This window comes from Eleutherodactylus coqui, chromosome 3 (assembly GCF_035609145.1).
Source record: "Eleutherodactylus coqui strain aEleCoq1 chromosome 3, aEleCoq1.hap1, whole genome shotgun sequence".
NCBI lineage: Eukaryota > Metazoa > Chordata > Amphibia > Anura > Eleutherodactylidae > Eleutherodactylus > Eleutherodactylus coqui.
The window spans coordinates 20,529,633-20,543,647 of record NC_089839.1 but is presented as its reverse complement, the minus strand read 5'-3'; the positions used below and the strand labels follow the sequence as shown (position 1 = coordinate 20,543,647).

Sequence of the window (14,015 nt, the reverse complement as noted above, 5' to 3'; positions counted from 1 at the left end):
AATCAGGTGGTGGGAGCACGCTGGTTCTGTAAGCTTGACGGGGGGATTATAATCTTATACGTATTAAGTTTGGTGACGAGTGGAAGATCGCGTTCAACACCCCGTTGGGGCACTTTCAGTGTCTGGTTATGCTCTTCGGGTTATGCAACATCCCTGCGGTTTTTCAGAGGTTTATTAACGCGGTCTTCCACGATTATCTATGTTTTTTTATGGTTGTCTATTTGGACGACATTTTGGTGTACTCGGATTGGGACACGCATGTCAGACATCTCCATTTAGTGTTAGAGCGGCTATGGCAGTACCAATTGTATGTTAAATTGGAGAAGTGCTCATTTAGGGTCAAACGCCTGTCATTCCTTGGGTATATCGTTACTCCAACTAATGTGTATATGGCATCAGACAAGGTTGCGGCAATCACACAGTGGGCTAAACCAGATAATTTGAAGGCTCTTCAGCGCTTTTTTTGGTTTGCAGACTTTTACAGAAAATTTATCAGAAATTTTTTAGTGATTGCACAACCGCTGACTGATCTCACGAAAAAAGGAGCCGACATGACATTGTGGTCTCTAGAAGCTACAGAAGCATTTGAGCAAGTTAAGAAGGCTTTTTCCACCGCGCCGGTGCTTGCTCAGCCTGACCCTCAGAAGCCCTTTTTCGTGGAGGTAGACGCTTCGTAGGTTGGGGTGGGGGCAGTCCTCTCCCAGGAATTGGGAGGCCGTTCAGTGTATAGTCAGTGGGCCTTCTTTTCCTGTAAATTCAGTAGCGCCGAGCGCAACTATGGTGTTGGGTACAGGGAACTGTTGGCAATAAAATGGGCATTTGAGGAATGGCGTCATCTTCTGGAGGGGGCTCGACACCTGGTGAACCTCTTCACTGATCACAAGAACTTAGTGTATCTTGAGAATGCTAAGTGTCTTAATGCGCGGTAAGCCAGGTGGGCGCTTTTCTTCTCGAGATTCAATTTTAAAGTCGCATACCTGCCGGGAGATTAAAATGTAAAAGCTGACGCTCTCTCCCGCAGTTTTGCGACTCCGGAGGTTAAGAACTCTTCTCTGGAAGGCATCCTCCCGCCCGGTGTCGTGGTGGCAGCCCTGACACGGAATCTTCCGGCTCAGCTTCAGGGATATTAACAAGAAGCCCCGGAGGGGGTACCGGCAGGGAAGTTATTTGTACCGATGTCTCTGCGTTTGTTGGTTCTGGAAGAGTCTCATTTCACCATTTTTGCAGGGCATCTGGGGGTCCAGGGGACTCTTGAGCTATGTTCCCGATTCTACTGGTGGCCCGGCATGGCACAGGAGGTCCGGGAGTTCGTAAATCGGTGTTCAGCTTGTGCACATGGTAAGAGTTGCCGTAAGAGCCCTGAGGGACCGTTAATGCCGCTGTTAGTACCTGGTAGTCCATGGTTGCACGTGTCCATGGATTTTGTCACTGACCTGCCTCTGCCACAAGGTTGTTCCACCGTTTTGGTAGTTGTTGAGAGGTTCTCGAAAATGGGGCATTTTGTTGCTTTGGAAAAATCGCTGTCTGCCGCTGAATTAGAGATTTTCATTAGAGAGATTATAAGTTTGCATGGAATACCGGTCAATGTAGTTTCGGATCAGGGGGTGCAATTCGTGACCAAATTTTGGAGGGCCTTCTGTAAAACCTTGGGAACATCTCGGTCTTATTCATCAGCGTTTCATCCGCAGGCGAATGGGCAAACGGAACGTAAAAATCAAGACCTAGTACAATACTTGCGTCTTTTTGTGGGCGAGAGGGTCAGTCGGGTAGAGTTTTTACCTTTGGCTGAATTTGCCATAAATAATCGTATCAGTTCTGCAACGGGGGTGTCATCTTTCTTCTGTATGTTCGGTCAGCATCCCCAGTTCCTGACTTCCATTCCAGTACCTACAGCTTGTCCTGCTGTTGATGTTGCGGGAGGTCTGGAATGGTGTGCACAAGAATCTGGAGGAAGCAAGTAGTTGTATGCAACTACGTAGTTGTAAAAGGTCCACTGTGTCGGAACCATTTGAGGTTGGTGAGAAGGTCTATCTGTCCAAAAAGAATTTAAAATTGAAGCTCCCCTCGGTAAGGCTTGCGCCATGTTTTATCGGTCCCTTTGCCATAACGCAAGTCATTAATCCTCCAGCTTATTAGTTGGATTTACAGAGTTCTTGGAGGGTGCATAGGGTGTTTCATAAATCCCTTCTGAAGTTGTTTATCCTTCCTGTCGTGTTGGTTTATTCTATCGGCCTAGCCTGTCGGTACTAGTAAGTTGTCATCTGCATAGGTACGGCGGTTCCTTCCTGTCCTGCCACTAGGCAGCGTACGGTCAGTGTTGGCAGCCTGGACCTGTCCAGCTTTCGGGCTACCTCCAGGAAGGGACATAGGCGTGGGTGAGGGTCAGGGAGTCCCATGCCGTGCGTACCTGTGCGCACTACTAGTACTGTAACATCCTGAATCGCTGTCTTGATCCATCCAGCAATGGTGTCTTTTGATGCTGCTTTCCATTTATGTCCCTTAAATTGAAGAAATAAATTATCTGATTTTCTAAACGTCTGTGCGACTGGTAAATATGTCAGGACTGCACAACGGACATCTAGATTGTGTAAACACCGTTCTTTGTTGTTTTTAAAGTTTTGAAGAAAGGAGGGCAAAACTATCTCTTGTTCCATGTTAAATGTGGACATTACTTTAGGAAAAAAGGATGGATCTAGCCTCAACAGTATTTGATCTTCCCTCGTGGTAAATCCCCGGCCTGATTTAAAGTCTCCCAGACTGCTCTAAGCTTTATATAATTCTAGGACTGAGAGCTAACATATGTTGACCAGGAGCCCTGTGGATCTGCTGAATGAATTACATCCTAGGATACTAAAGAAAGCAGCGGAGCTAACTGCAGAACCACTTACCACAATCTTTGAAAATTCCCGAAGAACAGCAGAAGTCCCAGAATATTGGAAAAGGGCAAATGTTATCTTCAAAAAAGGGAAGAAGGTGGATCCAGGAAACTATAGGCCTGTGAGCCTGACTTCTATACTGGAAAAGATCTTTGAACAAATTATTAAACCGCATGTATACAAGTACTTGGATGAAAAACAGCATGTATACAAGTACTTGGAGTAATTAACCTGAGCCAGCATGGGTTTGTAAGAAACAAGTCATGCCAGATGAATCTAACTTCCTTCTATGACAGAATCACCGACTGGGTTGATCAGGGAAACGCGGTGGATATAGTATATCTTGACTTTAGTAAAGTATTTGATAAAGTATCTCATACCATACTTATTGAAAAAAATTACCTAATATGAGATTGACAAGGCAACTATTAGGTGGCATCACAACTGACTGAGTGATCGTAGTCCAAGAGTGGTCATAAATGGCTGCACATCCAAGTGGAAGAATGTATCAAGTGGGGTACCACAAGGCTCTGTACTAGGCCCAGTGGTGTTCAATATTTTTATAAATGATCTGGAGGAGGGAATTGATGGGAAATTGATCAAATTTGCTGACAGCACAAAGCTAGAAGGGATAGCTAACACTAGGGAAGAGAGAGAGAAAGCGTATTCAAAAAGAGCTAAAAAGCGTGAACAGTGGGCGCAACTAATAGAATGGTATTTAACAAGGAGAAATGCAAAGTCCTACATATGGGCATGAAAAATAAAAGAAGCACATACAGAATAGGAAGAATTGGGTTAGCAGTAGCACATGTGAAAAAGACTTGGGTATACTAATAGATCATAGACTGGACATGAGTCAACAATGTGATGCAGCAGCCAAAAAGGCAAACACAATTCTGGAATGTATTAAGAGAAGCATAAAGTCTAGATTGTGTAAGGTAATTATCACCCTCTATTCTTCTTTAGTCAGACCTTATCTGGAATACTGTGTCCAGTTTTGTGCACCTCACTTTAAAAAATACATAGACAAACTAGAGCAAGTTTAGAATAGAGTCACCAAGATGGTGAGCGGTCTGCAAATTATGTTTTCTAAGGAACAGTTCTAGGATCTGGGAATGTTTAGCTTGCAAAAAAGAAGGCTGAGAGGAGACTTAATAGCTGTCTACAAATATCTGAAGGGCTGTCAGTGCAGAGAAATCATCCCTATTCTCATTTGCACAAGAAAAGACTAGAAGCAATGGGATGAAACTGAAAGGGAGGAGACACAGATTAGATATTAGAAAAAAACTTTCTGATAGTGAGAGTGATCAATGAGTGGAACAGGTTACCATGGGAGATGGTGAGTTCTCCTTCAATGGAAGTGTTCACACAAAGGCTGGACAAATATCTGTCTGGGATGATTTAGTGAATCCTACATTTAGCTGGGGGTTGGACCAGATGACCGTGGAGGTCCCATCCAACTCTACCATTCTATGATTCTTTGCTACCTGAGCTCCCCAGCCTAATTCACTAGCATCAGTGTTTACTGCTATGCACGGGGACAGGGATCACTGGACTCCTTGTCAAAGATTAGCAGGCGACAACCACCAAATTAGGGATTTTTTTTCACTGAGGATGATAGTTTAAATTTGCGATCTATGGAAAATTGCTTTTTTTCCCCAGTAGAGTATTTTTTGCTGTAAGGGTCTACAACAGAACTGAGTCCATAGAACCATTGGGAAACAAGCTGTCATTTGCCCCAGGATCCTCATAGCCTCTCTTATAGAAACCCAGTTCTTTTTAAATTTATCAATTGAGAGGATATGTTTTATTTTAGGTTCTGGTAAAATAAAAAAAGAATAGCCTTTTGGGAAGTCTAAAAGAACCCCCAGGAAGATTTTCTGGGTACACGGATCTAGGCTGCGTTTTTTTTATAATTGATAAGCCAACCTAAATGCAAAAAGAGTGGTGAAGCTCCATAGAACTTAAATCCCTTGTTGTGGATGACCTTTGGGGGTCCCCAGCGTGATCAATAGGAATGTTTGCACCCTTCCAAATTAATGTTAAGAGGCTGTGCGCACAGAGGGAAGAAATCACACGGACACAAGTTTAGCATATGAAAACCTCCTCATTATTCTGCTTTATTAGTGGGCATGTAGCTTCTTTTATAGCATTAAACATATCTGCCCTTTATGGGCAGGCCAAAGAATCCATAGATAAGACTTACGGATAGATTATTGGATAAGCTTTTTAAGGTTCTTCCTGCATCCGGTCATCTGTGGTTTTCGGCGTTGCCCATCTCATGGTATCAGTCAGGAAATGGGAGGCATCTTTTAAGAACTCAATGGTGGGGGCAAAAGCAGGATGAGCGAGTTGGTGTCAAATGATGCTTGGGACCACGTGTGGATAGTCAAATATGACCAGAGGTTAAAACTTGTATTGCAGAGGTTATTTGCATGTGTTACGCTGAAACTGTTTATGCTGACTAGTGCGTTTGCTAAATGCGGTCATGTTAAGGCTGCGGTTTCATGTATCTTGCTTGCTTCTGCTAAAGTCTGCTAGGAATCGGGAAGCAGAGTTTCACTGTATATTCTTGTATGAGGAAGTGGGTATATAAAGATATAAAAAGATATATGTGTAACAGTAAACAAGGAATGGAAAAATACTGTCATAGGTATATAGAAGAATGTAGAGTATATAAAGGATATAGGACAGTGTATGTCCACTACAGATATATGGGAGAGTATGTCCACTGTCTTGGACTGAAGACTGAGCTATAGATATTGTGTATATCCATTACACCCTTGATATGATTAGCAGGTCATCAAGATAGGGAATTATGTTCACACCCTTTGTTCTAAGGAAAGCGATTAGCTCAATCATTATTTTATTTAAAAAAAAAACCTCTTGGAGCCGAGGGGACACCAAAAGGCAAAGAAATGAATTGAAAATGAAATATCTCCGTATCCATAATTACTGCAAATCTAAGACATTTCTGATATGCAGCATGAATGGGTACATGATAGTAGGCATCCTTCAGGTCCACCGCACACTAAACATTAGATTTACCAATTAGAGGAATTGTCGATCTAATCATTTCCATTTTAAAACAAAAAAATGCTGATAAAATCATTAACCCCTTAGTGACGGCCCCATAGTGTTTTTTTACGTCCTGTCATTGACGTATATGGAGTGAGATGACGCTGCTATCTCCCTCCATATATCTTGAGTGTCAGCTGTTTATTACAGCTGACACCTGCAGGCAACAGCCCTGACACACCGCGTGGCTGATTGAGGGCTGTTAACACTTTAAATGCCACTGTCAATTCTGACAGCGGCATTTAAATCTCCCGAATGATGTTTGGGGGTCCCGTACAACCCCCCGGGGGTGAGATTGGGTGAACCGTGTGGGTGTAACGGCAGCCAGGGGCCTTCTGAAAGGCCCCAGGGCTGTCTTTGCAGTATGCCTATTAAGCTATCCCCGTAGGGGGGGCTTGGTAGACTGCCTATCAGAATGCAGTATGATGTAAAGCTATAGCATTACATCGTACTACATAAGCCAACTAAGCATCGCTAGGGGACTAAAAGAAAGTATAAAAATAAAAGCAATAAAGTTTTGCTTATTATTAAAAAAAAAGAAATAAAAGTAAAAAAAAAAACCAACCTTTTGCCATACTTACAATAAAAGAATCTAAATAGTAAAACAATCAATTTTTGGTATCGCCGCATCCCTAAAAGTCTGATCAAAATAACTCATTATTTTCCTCGCAGAATGAACGTTGCCAAAAAATAAAAATAAAGAAAGCCAGAAATGCAATTTTTTGGTCACCCTGTCTCCAAGAACAATTGTAATAAAAAGTGATCAAAAAGTTGTATATACTAAATAAGGGTACCAACAGAAACGACAGGATTTACTGCACAAAATGAGCCCTCGCATAACTATGTCGGTGTAAAAATACAAATTATTATGCTCAGAAGATGACAGCAGAAAATTATTTGTGTGTGTGAGAGAGCTTTAAAAAAATACAAGTAGTATAGCAAAAACAAAAACTACGTTTGCTATCCTAGTAATCATATGGTATCGTACAGACCCATAGAATAAGGTTATCATTTCATTTTTGTTCTAGTTTGTGTGCCGTAGAAACAGGACGCACCAAAAAATGGCGCAATGTTGTTTTTTTTATTCATTTCTCTCCACTTAGAAATTTTTACGTTTTTCAGTACATTATATGGTACATTAAATTATACCATTGAAAAATACAACTCATTCCGCAAAAAACAAGCCCTCATACAGCTAGATCAATGAATAAATAAAGGAGTTACGATTTTTTCAAAGGGAAAAGGAAAAAACGAAAATGGAAAAAAGCAAAAAAGCTCCGTCACTCAAGGGTTAAGGGCCTTCAAATTAAGTATGGTTCTAAATTAGCCACCAAAAGTAAAGAAGAACAATAACCACAACCCTGTTTCCTCATAAATTTTGAATCCCTTCCTCCAAATGCTCTTGAAGAAGAGGGGTCTGTAACGATACTACCAAAAAATATAGATGTAGCAGCACTCCGCTGGAGTACACCTATGGGTGTGAGGTGTGGAACTGGGGTGCAAAAGCTCAAAGAGTCCCGACTCCTGGGACTGCACAGTACATCCAAATAAAGCATAAATTGAGCAGCACAGCCAGTTATCCAAAATAGTGCTTCTTTATTAATCCATACAAAAAGGCAGAGCAGCGTTTCAACTCCCTTCGGAGTTTTTGTCAAGCTAACTCCAAGAAAAAACAACAGACACTATATACAGTGCACAGGTAATTAAAAACACAGTACCTCCACCCATTGTGTAACATACATACTACTCCATGGTGGCAGGTGTGGGACTGGGAGTGGCTACAGCGTGTACAATGGTCCAATGCAGAGGCATCCATGTCCGGTGCATGCGCGAAACTTAACAGTCATTGTGATATATGACTAGGAGCGGCTGCGGCATATTCAGTGAAAAACATCTATACGCAGTGTGCATGTCTCAGGCCTTAGTGTTTGGTGTGCGTTCTTATTTCTTTATTTTTTCAGATGACGTTCACCGTGCGGTAAATAATGTACTTCTTTGATAAATCGGACTTTTACGGACGCGGCGATACCAAATATGTATTTTTGTTTTATGATTTAGTTTTTTTTATTATAGACTAGCTTACCCGTCGCGCGTTGCTGCGAAGACAGACATACATTTGTTTTTATATATCTAGATAACAACCAATCACAGCGCAACTTTCAAGTTACCTCAGCGGTATAATATATAACAACCAATCACAGCACAGCAGCTTTCATGTTACCTCAGCAGTATAATATATAGCAACCAATCATAGCACAGCTTTCATGTTACCTCAGCGGTATAATATATAGCAACCAATCACAGCACAGGTTTCATGTTGCCTCAGCAGTAAAATATATAGCAACCAATCACAGCACAGCTTTCATATTACCTCAGCAGTATAAGAAATAGCAACCAATCACAGCACAGCTTTCATTTTACCTCAGCAGTATAAGAAATTGCAACCAATCACAGCACAGCTTTCATTTTACCTCAGCAGAATAAGAAATAGCAACCAATCACAGCACAGCTTTCATTTTACCTCAGCATTCTCAATATCCAGCAATTGTCTTGCGAAACGTTCGGCGGATGCATCATTTTGTAGTTGAACACTCATCCCGTTGCTCGTAATGCCTTTTGCTTTTGTGCTTGAGATGGAAATCAAACGATCTTTGTCTGGGGGGCATAACTGTCGACGATGCTCGTACGCGCGGCACCTATCGTAGGATAGATGTACTATGCCAGTAATCTTCCCAGGAGTGTACTCAACAGCTTCCCAAAGTTTCATGGCGATTAGATGAATGGTGTAGTAGCGCAAAAAGGACAGACAGACAGACATACATTACTTTTTATATATATAGATGACATCAGGAAGTGAGAGAATTAGATTCCGTACGTAAAATTTGGACGCTAATTCTTTTGCGCTTAGAATTGAATAATCAAGTTGGGACCCATTAGCTTTTCCTATTTATGACATAATCAATGCTCGTGCCAAATTTCAAGTTTCTATGACATTGGAAAGTTTGAGAATTAGATTTCGTATGTAAAATTTGGACGCTAATTCTTTGGCGCTAGAATTGAATAATCAAGTTGGGACCCATTAGCTTTTCCTATTTATGACATAATCAATGCTCGTGCCAAATTTCATGTTTCTACGACATCGGCAAGTGAGAAAATTAGTGGCAATGATGGAAATCAAACGATCTACGTGGGGGGGGGGGCGTAACTGTCAACGACGCCTGCACACGCGCCATTTATCATAGGATAGTTGTACTATGCCTATAATCTTCCCAGGAGTGTACTCAACAACTTCCCAAAGTTTCATGGCGATCGGATGAATGGTGTAGTAGCGCATAAAGGACAAACAGACAGACAGACATACATTCAATTTTATATATATAGACTAGCTTACCCGTCGCGCGTTGCTGCGAAGACAGACAGACATACATTCGTTTTTATATATCTAGATAACAACCAATCACAGCGCAGTTTTTTTAGGTTACCTCAGTAGTATAATATATAACCAATCACAGCGCAGCTTTGATGTTACCTCAGCTTTATAATATATAACACCCAATCACAGCACAGCTTTCATGTTACCTCAGCGGTATAAAATATAACAACCAATCACAGTGCAGCTTTCATGTTACCTCAGCGGTATAATATATAACAACCAATCACAGCGCAGCTTTCATGGTTCCTCAGTATAATATATAACAACCAATCACAGTGCAGCTTTCATGTTACCTCAGTATAATATATAACAACCAATCACAGTGCAGCTTTCATGTTACCTCAGCGGTATAATATATAACAACCAATCACAGCGCAGCTTTCATGTTACCTCAGTATAATATATAACAACCAATCACAGCACAGCTTTCATGTTACCTCAGCAGTATAAAATATAACAACCAATCACAGTCGACGACGCTCGCACGCGCGCCATTTATCATACGATAGTTGTACTATGCCAGTAATCTTCCCAGGAGTGTACTCAACAACTTCCCAAAGTTTCATGGCGATCGGATGAATGGTGTAGTAGCGCATAAAGGACAAACAGACAGACAGACACGCATACAGACATACATTCAATTTTATATATATAGATATGGGGGTGGACTGAGGACTGCCGGACCTTAGATCCTGAGTATCATGCGTCTCTTAGAACTGCCGAGACAATAGAGCAAACTCTCGTCCACCAGATTTTAGATGCTGAGCGTCACGCATCTAATGCTCAACTTTATGTTCCGTGCTCGCGTGTATACAGCCCACAAAACCTTTATATCCTAGCAACAGATGACAGGACCAAAAACATACAGAACTGTGCTGACACGGCATATTGCAGTCACATTCCTTTCACTATTTCAACTTTTTACAGTTCAATATACAGGAAAACACAGATTAGATTATATATATATATATATATATATATATATATATATATATATGTATATATATGAACTCAACGCGGACGAAGTCGCGGGTCACAAGCTAGAAGGTTAATAAAGGCAGCGGCCGGGCTTCATTTGGTCTTGTAAATGATAGCGATGAGATCACATTATATTAAAGTGGTCGATACATCAGCAGTTCTGGGGCCGTCTGGAGAATTCTGGGGTTTCCCAAACAAAAAAGGTTTCCAACAGTCGTTCATCTCGCTATTCGTATGGAAATTGGCCAGCAGGGGCTTTGAATACCCTGCCTCCAGCAAAACTAGTGCTGTGATTGGATAGAGCGCCAGCCAATCAGAGCCGGCACTCGAATTTTCACAGCCAATCAGTTAATGATATCACTGAATGGCTGTGATTGGCTCATTGAGCGCCGGCTGTCATTGGCTGGCGCTCGATGCAATCACAGCACTCGCTTTGCTGGAGGCGGGGTATTCAAAGCCCCGTCACCAGAAACAAGATACCTCAGCGTGGAGGCCACAGCAAAGTTCTGCATCGCCACCAGAGACCAGCAGTGCGAGGCACTGGGACGCTGTGGACCAGGTGAGTATAAACACCTGCCCCCATCCCCTGAAAATAAGACACTGCCTCTTTCTGGGCACATTTTTTTTATAAGACAGTGTCTTATTTTTGGGGATACATGGTAACAAATGTGAGGGTTCTCTATAGAGGTGACGCTTCCGATGGGCATTTTTCAGAGATGTTACTTAAAATGGCAGATGAAAAACTCTACACTTGAAGGTAAGATCATCATAACACCAAGCTTAGCCATAGTGGTGAGATCTCTTACAGAATGTACTACTAAGGTATACCCCGACATCTCTCACATCACAGCCTATAAATATGTTATACAACCGTGTGTTTTTCACTCCCAAATATGAGAAAGCAGCCGCCATTAATGATCTGCTGAAATCATTCAAAGAAGAAACGCAATATAATATAGATTCAGTACTACAAGCTGATGATGCAGTAAACTATCCTGTGGAATTCCTAAACACCATCAACCCAACCAGTTCCCCTCCCTCCCACCGCCGGCATAACCTCATTTTTAAGGTTCGCGCACCAGTTATGTTACTAAGCAACCCAAACCCTCCAAAATGTTGTAATGGCTGGGTGGTGCCTAATAATCCTGTGGTTTCACCTACATTTGTTGCCCGAATACAAATACAAGTTCTCCATGGAAATGTTATTGATGCCACAGTAATCACTGGATGTGCTGAAGGGGGAACTGCATTCATACCACAAATACCATTAATACCCACTAAGTACCCGTTTGAGTTGGAAAGCCTGCCGTTCCCCCTCAAGGTCTGCTTTGTAATGAAGATCAATAAATCGCAGAGACAATCGTTGAAGGTAGCCGGAATAGACTTGAGGGAGGACTGTTTTTACAAGGTCAGTTCTATGTGGCTGTTCCAGAGTGAGTTCCGCTAGCAGTCTGGTGGTCCTTGTACCTGAAGGTGATACTACAAATGTAGTTTACAAAGAGTTCCTTCACTAATAGGATTATAATACAGGGATTATTAGAATGGTTTATATAATAAACACAAAAAATATATGATAAAGAAAGAGGTTTATAACATAAGTTAATTAGCGACGGGTTAGCAACATAATAATTATGAAGATAGTTACGATTTGTAGCATCTAGAAAGTGTGATACGAAGTTCACGAGGAAGAGGTCAAGGGCAAAAGCTGGTTCTTCTATATGCTAACAGATGGACATGACTGAGAAGCTGAGGGACTCTGTAGATGTATGTAATACCATTTATTAGTCCATCTCTCATCAGGATTATACAGCAGTGAAGAAGACTTCTAGTGAGTTCTGGCAGAACTTTGTGTCTAAAGGTCATGGAAGAACCCTGAACCCAATAACGGGGCCTTCAACTCACTACCCGATACATGAGGACTTCAATGGGCAGAAGATCCTGGAACATGTCCTCAAGATGACTGAGCTGCTGACAGGAGAGGTGACACTACGGGGAATGGGGGGCATTATACAGTAACAGGAGGGCTGTGGAGGATGACTGTATATTGTGTTGTCAGGTTCCTATAAGGTGTCAGGACGTCTCCGTCTATTTCTCCATGGAGGAGTGGGAGTATTTAGAAGGACACAAGGATCTGTACAAGGAGGTCATGATGGAGGATCAGCAGCCCCTCACATCACAAGGTATTAGACACATAGAAGTACACATGACCTTAAGTACTTGAAGATGGGGTCCAGTCACTGTATGTGTGTCTTACAGATAGATCCGGTAAGAGGACATCACCAGAGAGCCGCCCCAGTCCTCTCCATCCACAGGATTATCCGGTACGTGGAGAAACTCCCTATAATCTGTAGAAGGCTCTGAAGGTTCTGCATTCAATACCAAATTGTCCCCAACCCTTTGAGACGAACGTTCAGTTTAAATGCAGAAAACGACTGAATGGCGAACAAGAATCATGCGCTTCTCGTTTGTTGCTCAGTTTCGGCCAGCATAAGGATCAGCGGCGGCTTGTGCGCTTATCCTGCAGTTTAACCCCTGATCGTTCATTGTGTGACATAGGAATGTGGAACAATGAACGATTAGCGGACAAGAACTGCAGGATTGTCAACGAGAAACAGGCTGCCGAGTGCGGATGTGCTGGTGATGGCGTTAGCAGCTCGTTCGCTCGTCTGGCAAACAAGAATTGTGCAGTTCTCATCCCGTGTAAAACAAGTATAACAATACAGAATAGGTCTAAAGGGGATTTACATGGAACGATTACACAGGTCTGCAAAAAAAGAATTTTTTTAAAGAGCTGTTTTAGTTATTCCACGTAATCTGTATATTTTTCGGTACACTGAATCTGAAAATGACCTCCGTTTTGTCATAAGACATCACGTTTCCTGACAATTCAGTTATCTATGTTAACCCCTTAGTGACCAAGCCTGTTTGCGCCTTAATGACCAGGCCAAATTTTGCAAATCTGACATGTGTCACTTTAACATGGAAAAACACCAGAAAGGTTTTGCATATCCAAGCGATTCTGACATTGTTTTTTCGCCACATGTTGTGCTTCATTTAGGCGGAAAAAATAGACCGATAGAAATTGTGTTTATTTATTAAAAGCGCCAAAATTGGGAAAATTTTGAAAAAATCGTCATTTTTTCACATTTCCAACTGCAATATCTTAAATATGTGCAAACATAATATAGAAATTTTTGCTAAGATTTATATTTCCACCCGTTTACTTTATTTTGGGCGCACATTGGAAAAACTTTCGGTTTTTTTTAACCATTTAGGAGACGTACAAATTTAACATTACTTTTTAGCATTTTGAGGAACACTTTGTTTTCCTATACCAAGCCAAGATTGGAAAGGCTCATGAGTGTCAGAATAATAGATACCCCCCAAATGACCTCATTTTAAAAACTACACCCCTTAGTGTATTCACTGAGGGGTGTCATGAGTATTTTGACCCCACAGTTTTTTTTCAGGAATTAATTCAATTTAGAGGAGAAAAAGTAAAATTTCATATTTTTGCAAATCTGTCATTTTAAAGACATATTTTTTTCCTATAATTTACATGAAAATCAGGATTTACACCCCACAATGGATACCCCTATTTCTCCCGTGTTCAGAAATATATCCATTGTGGCCCTATTGTTATATCTGAG

The 14,015-nt window shown here is 41.5% G+C and overlaps 1 protein-coding gene across 3 annotated transcripts in view; it reads left to right on the top strand.

The window, feature by feature from the left end:
- The window catches only part of LOC136620472 (zinc finger protein 585A-like), a 51,439-nt gene that overhangs the window by 27,500 nt on the left and 9,924 nt on the right, over positions 1-14,015 (top strand). For 2 of the 3 annotated variants that reach the window (XM_066595260.1, XM_066595259.1), the window contains exons 6-8: positions 12,151-12,345; positions 12,422-12,545; positions 12,622-12,686. In XM_066595260.1, coding sequence (XP_066451357.1) covers positions 12,151-12,345; positions 12,422-12,545; positions 12,622-12,686 — 384 coding nt within the window. The remainder of the gene's footprint in view (positions 1-12,150; positions 12,346-12,421; positions 12,546-12,621; positions 12,687-14,015) is intronic. The other variant, XM_066595261.1, reaches the window with a different exon arrangement.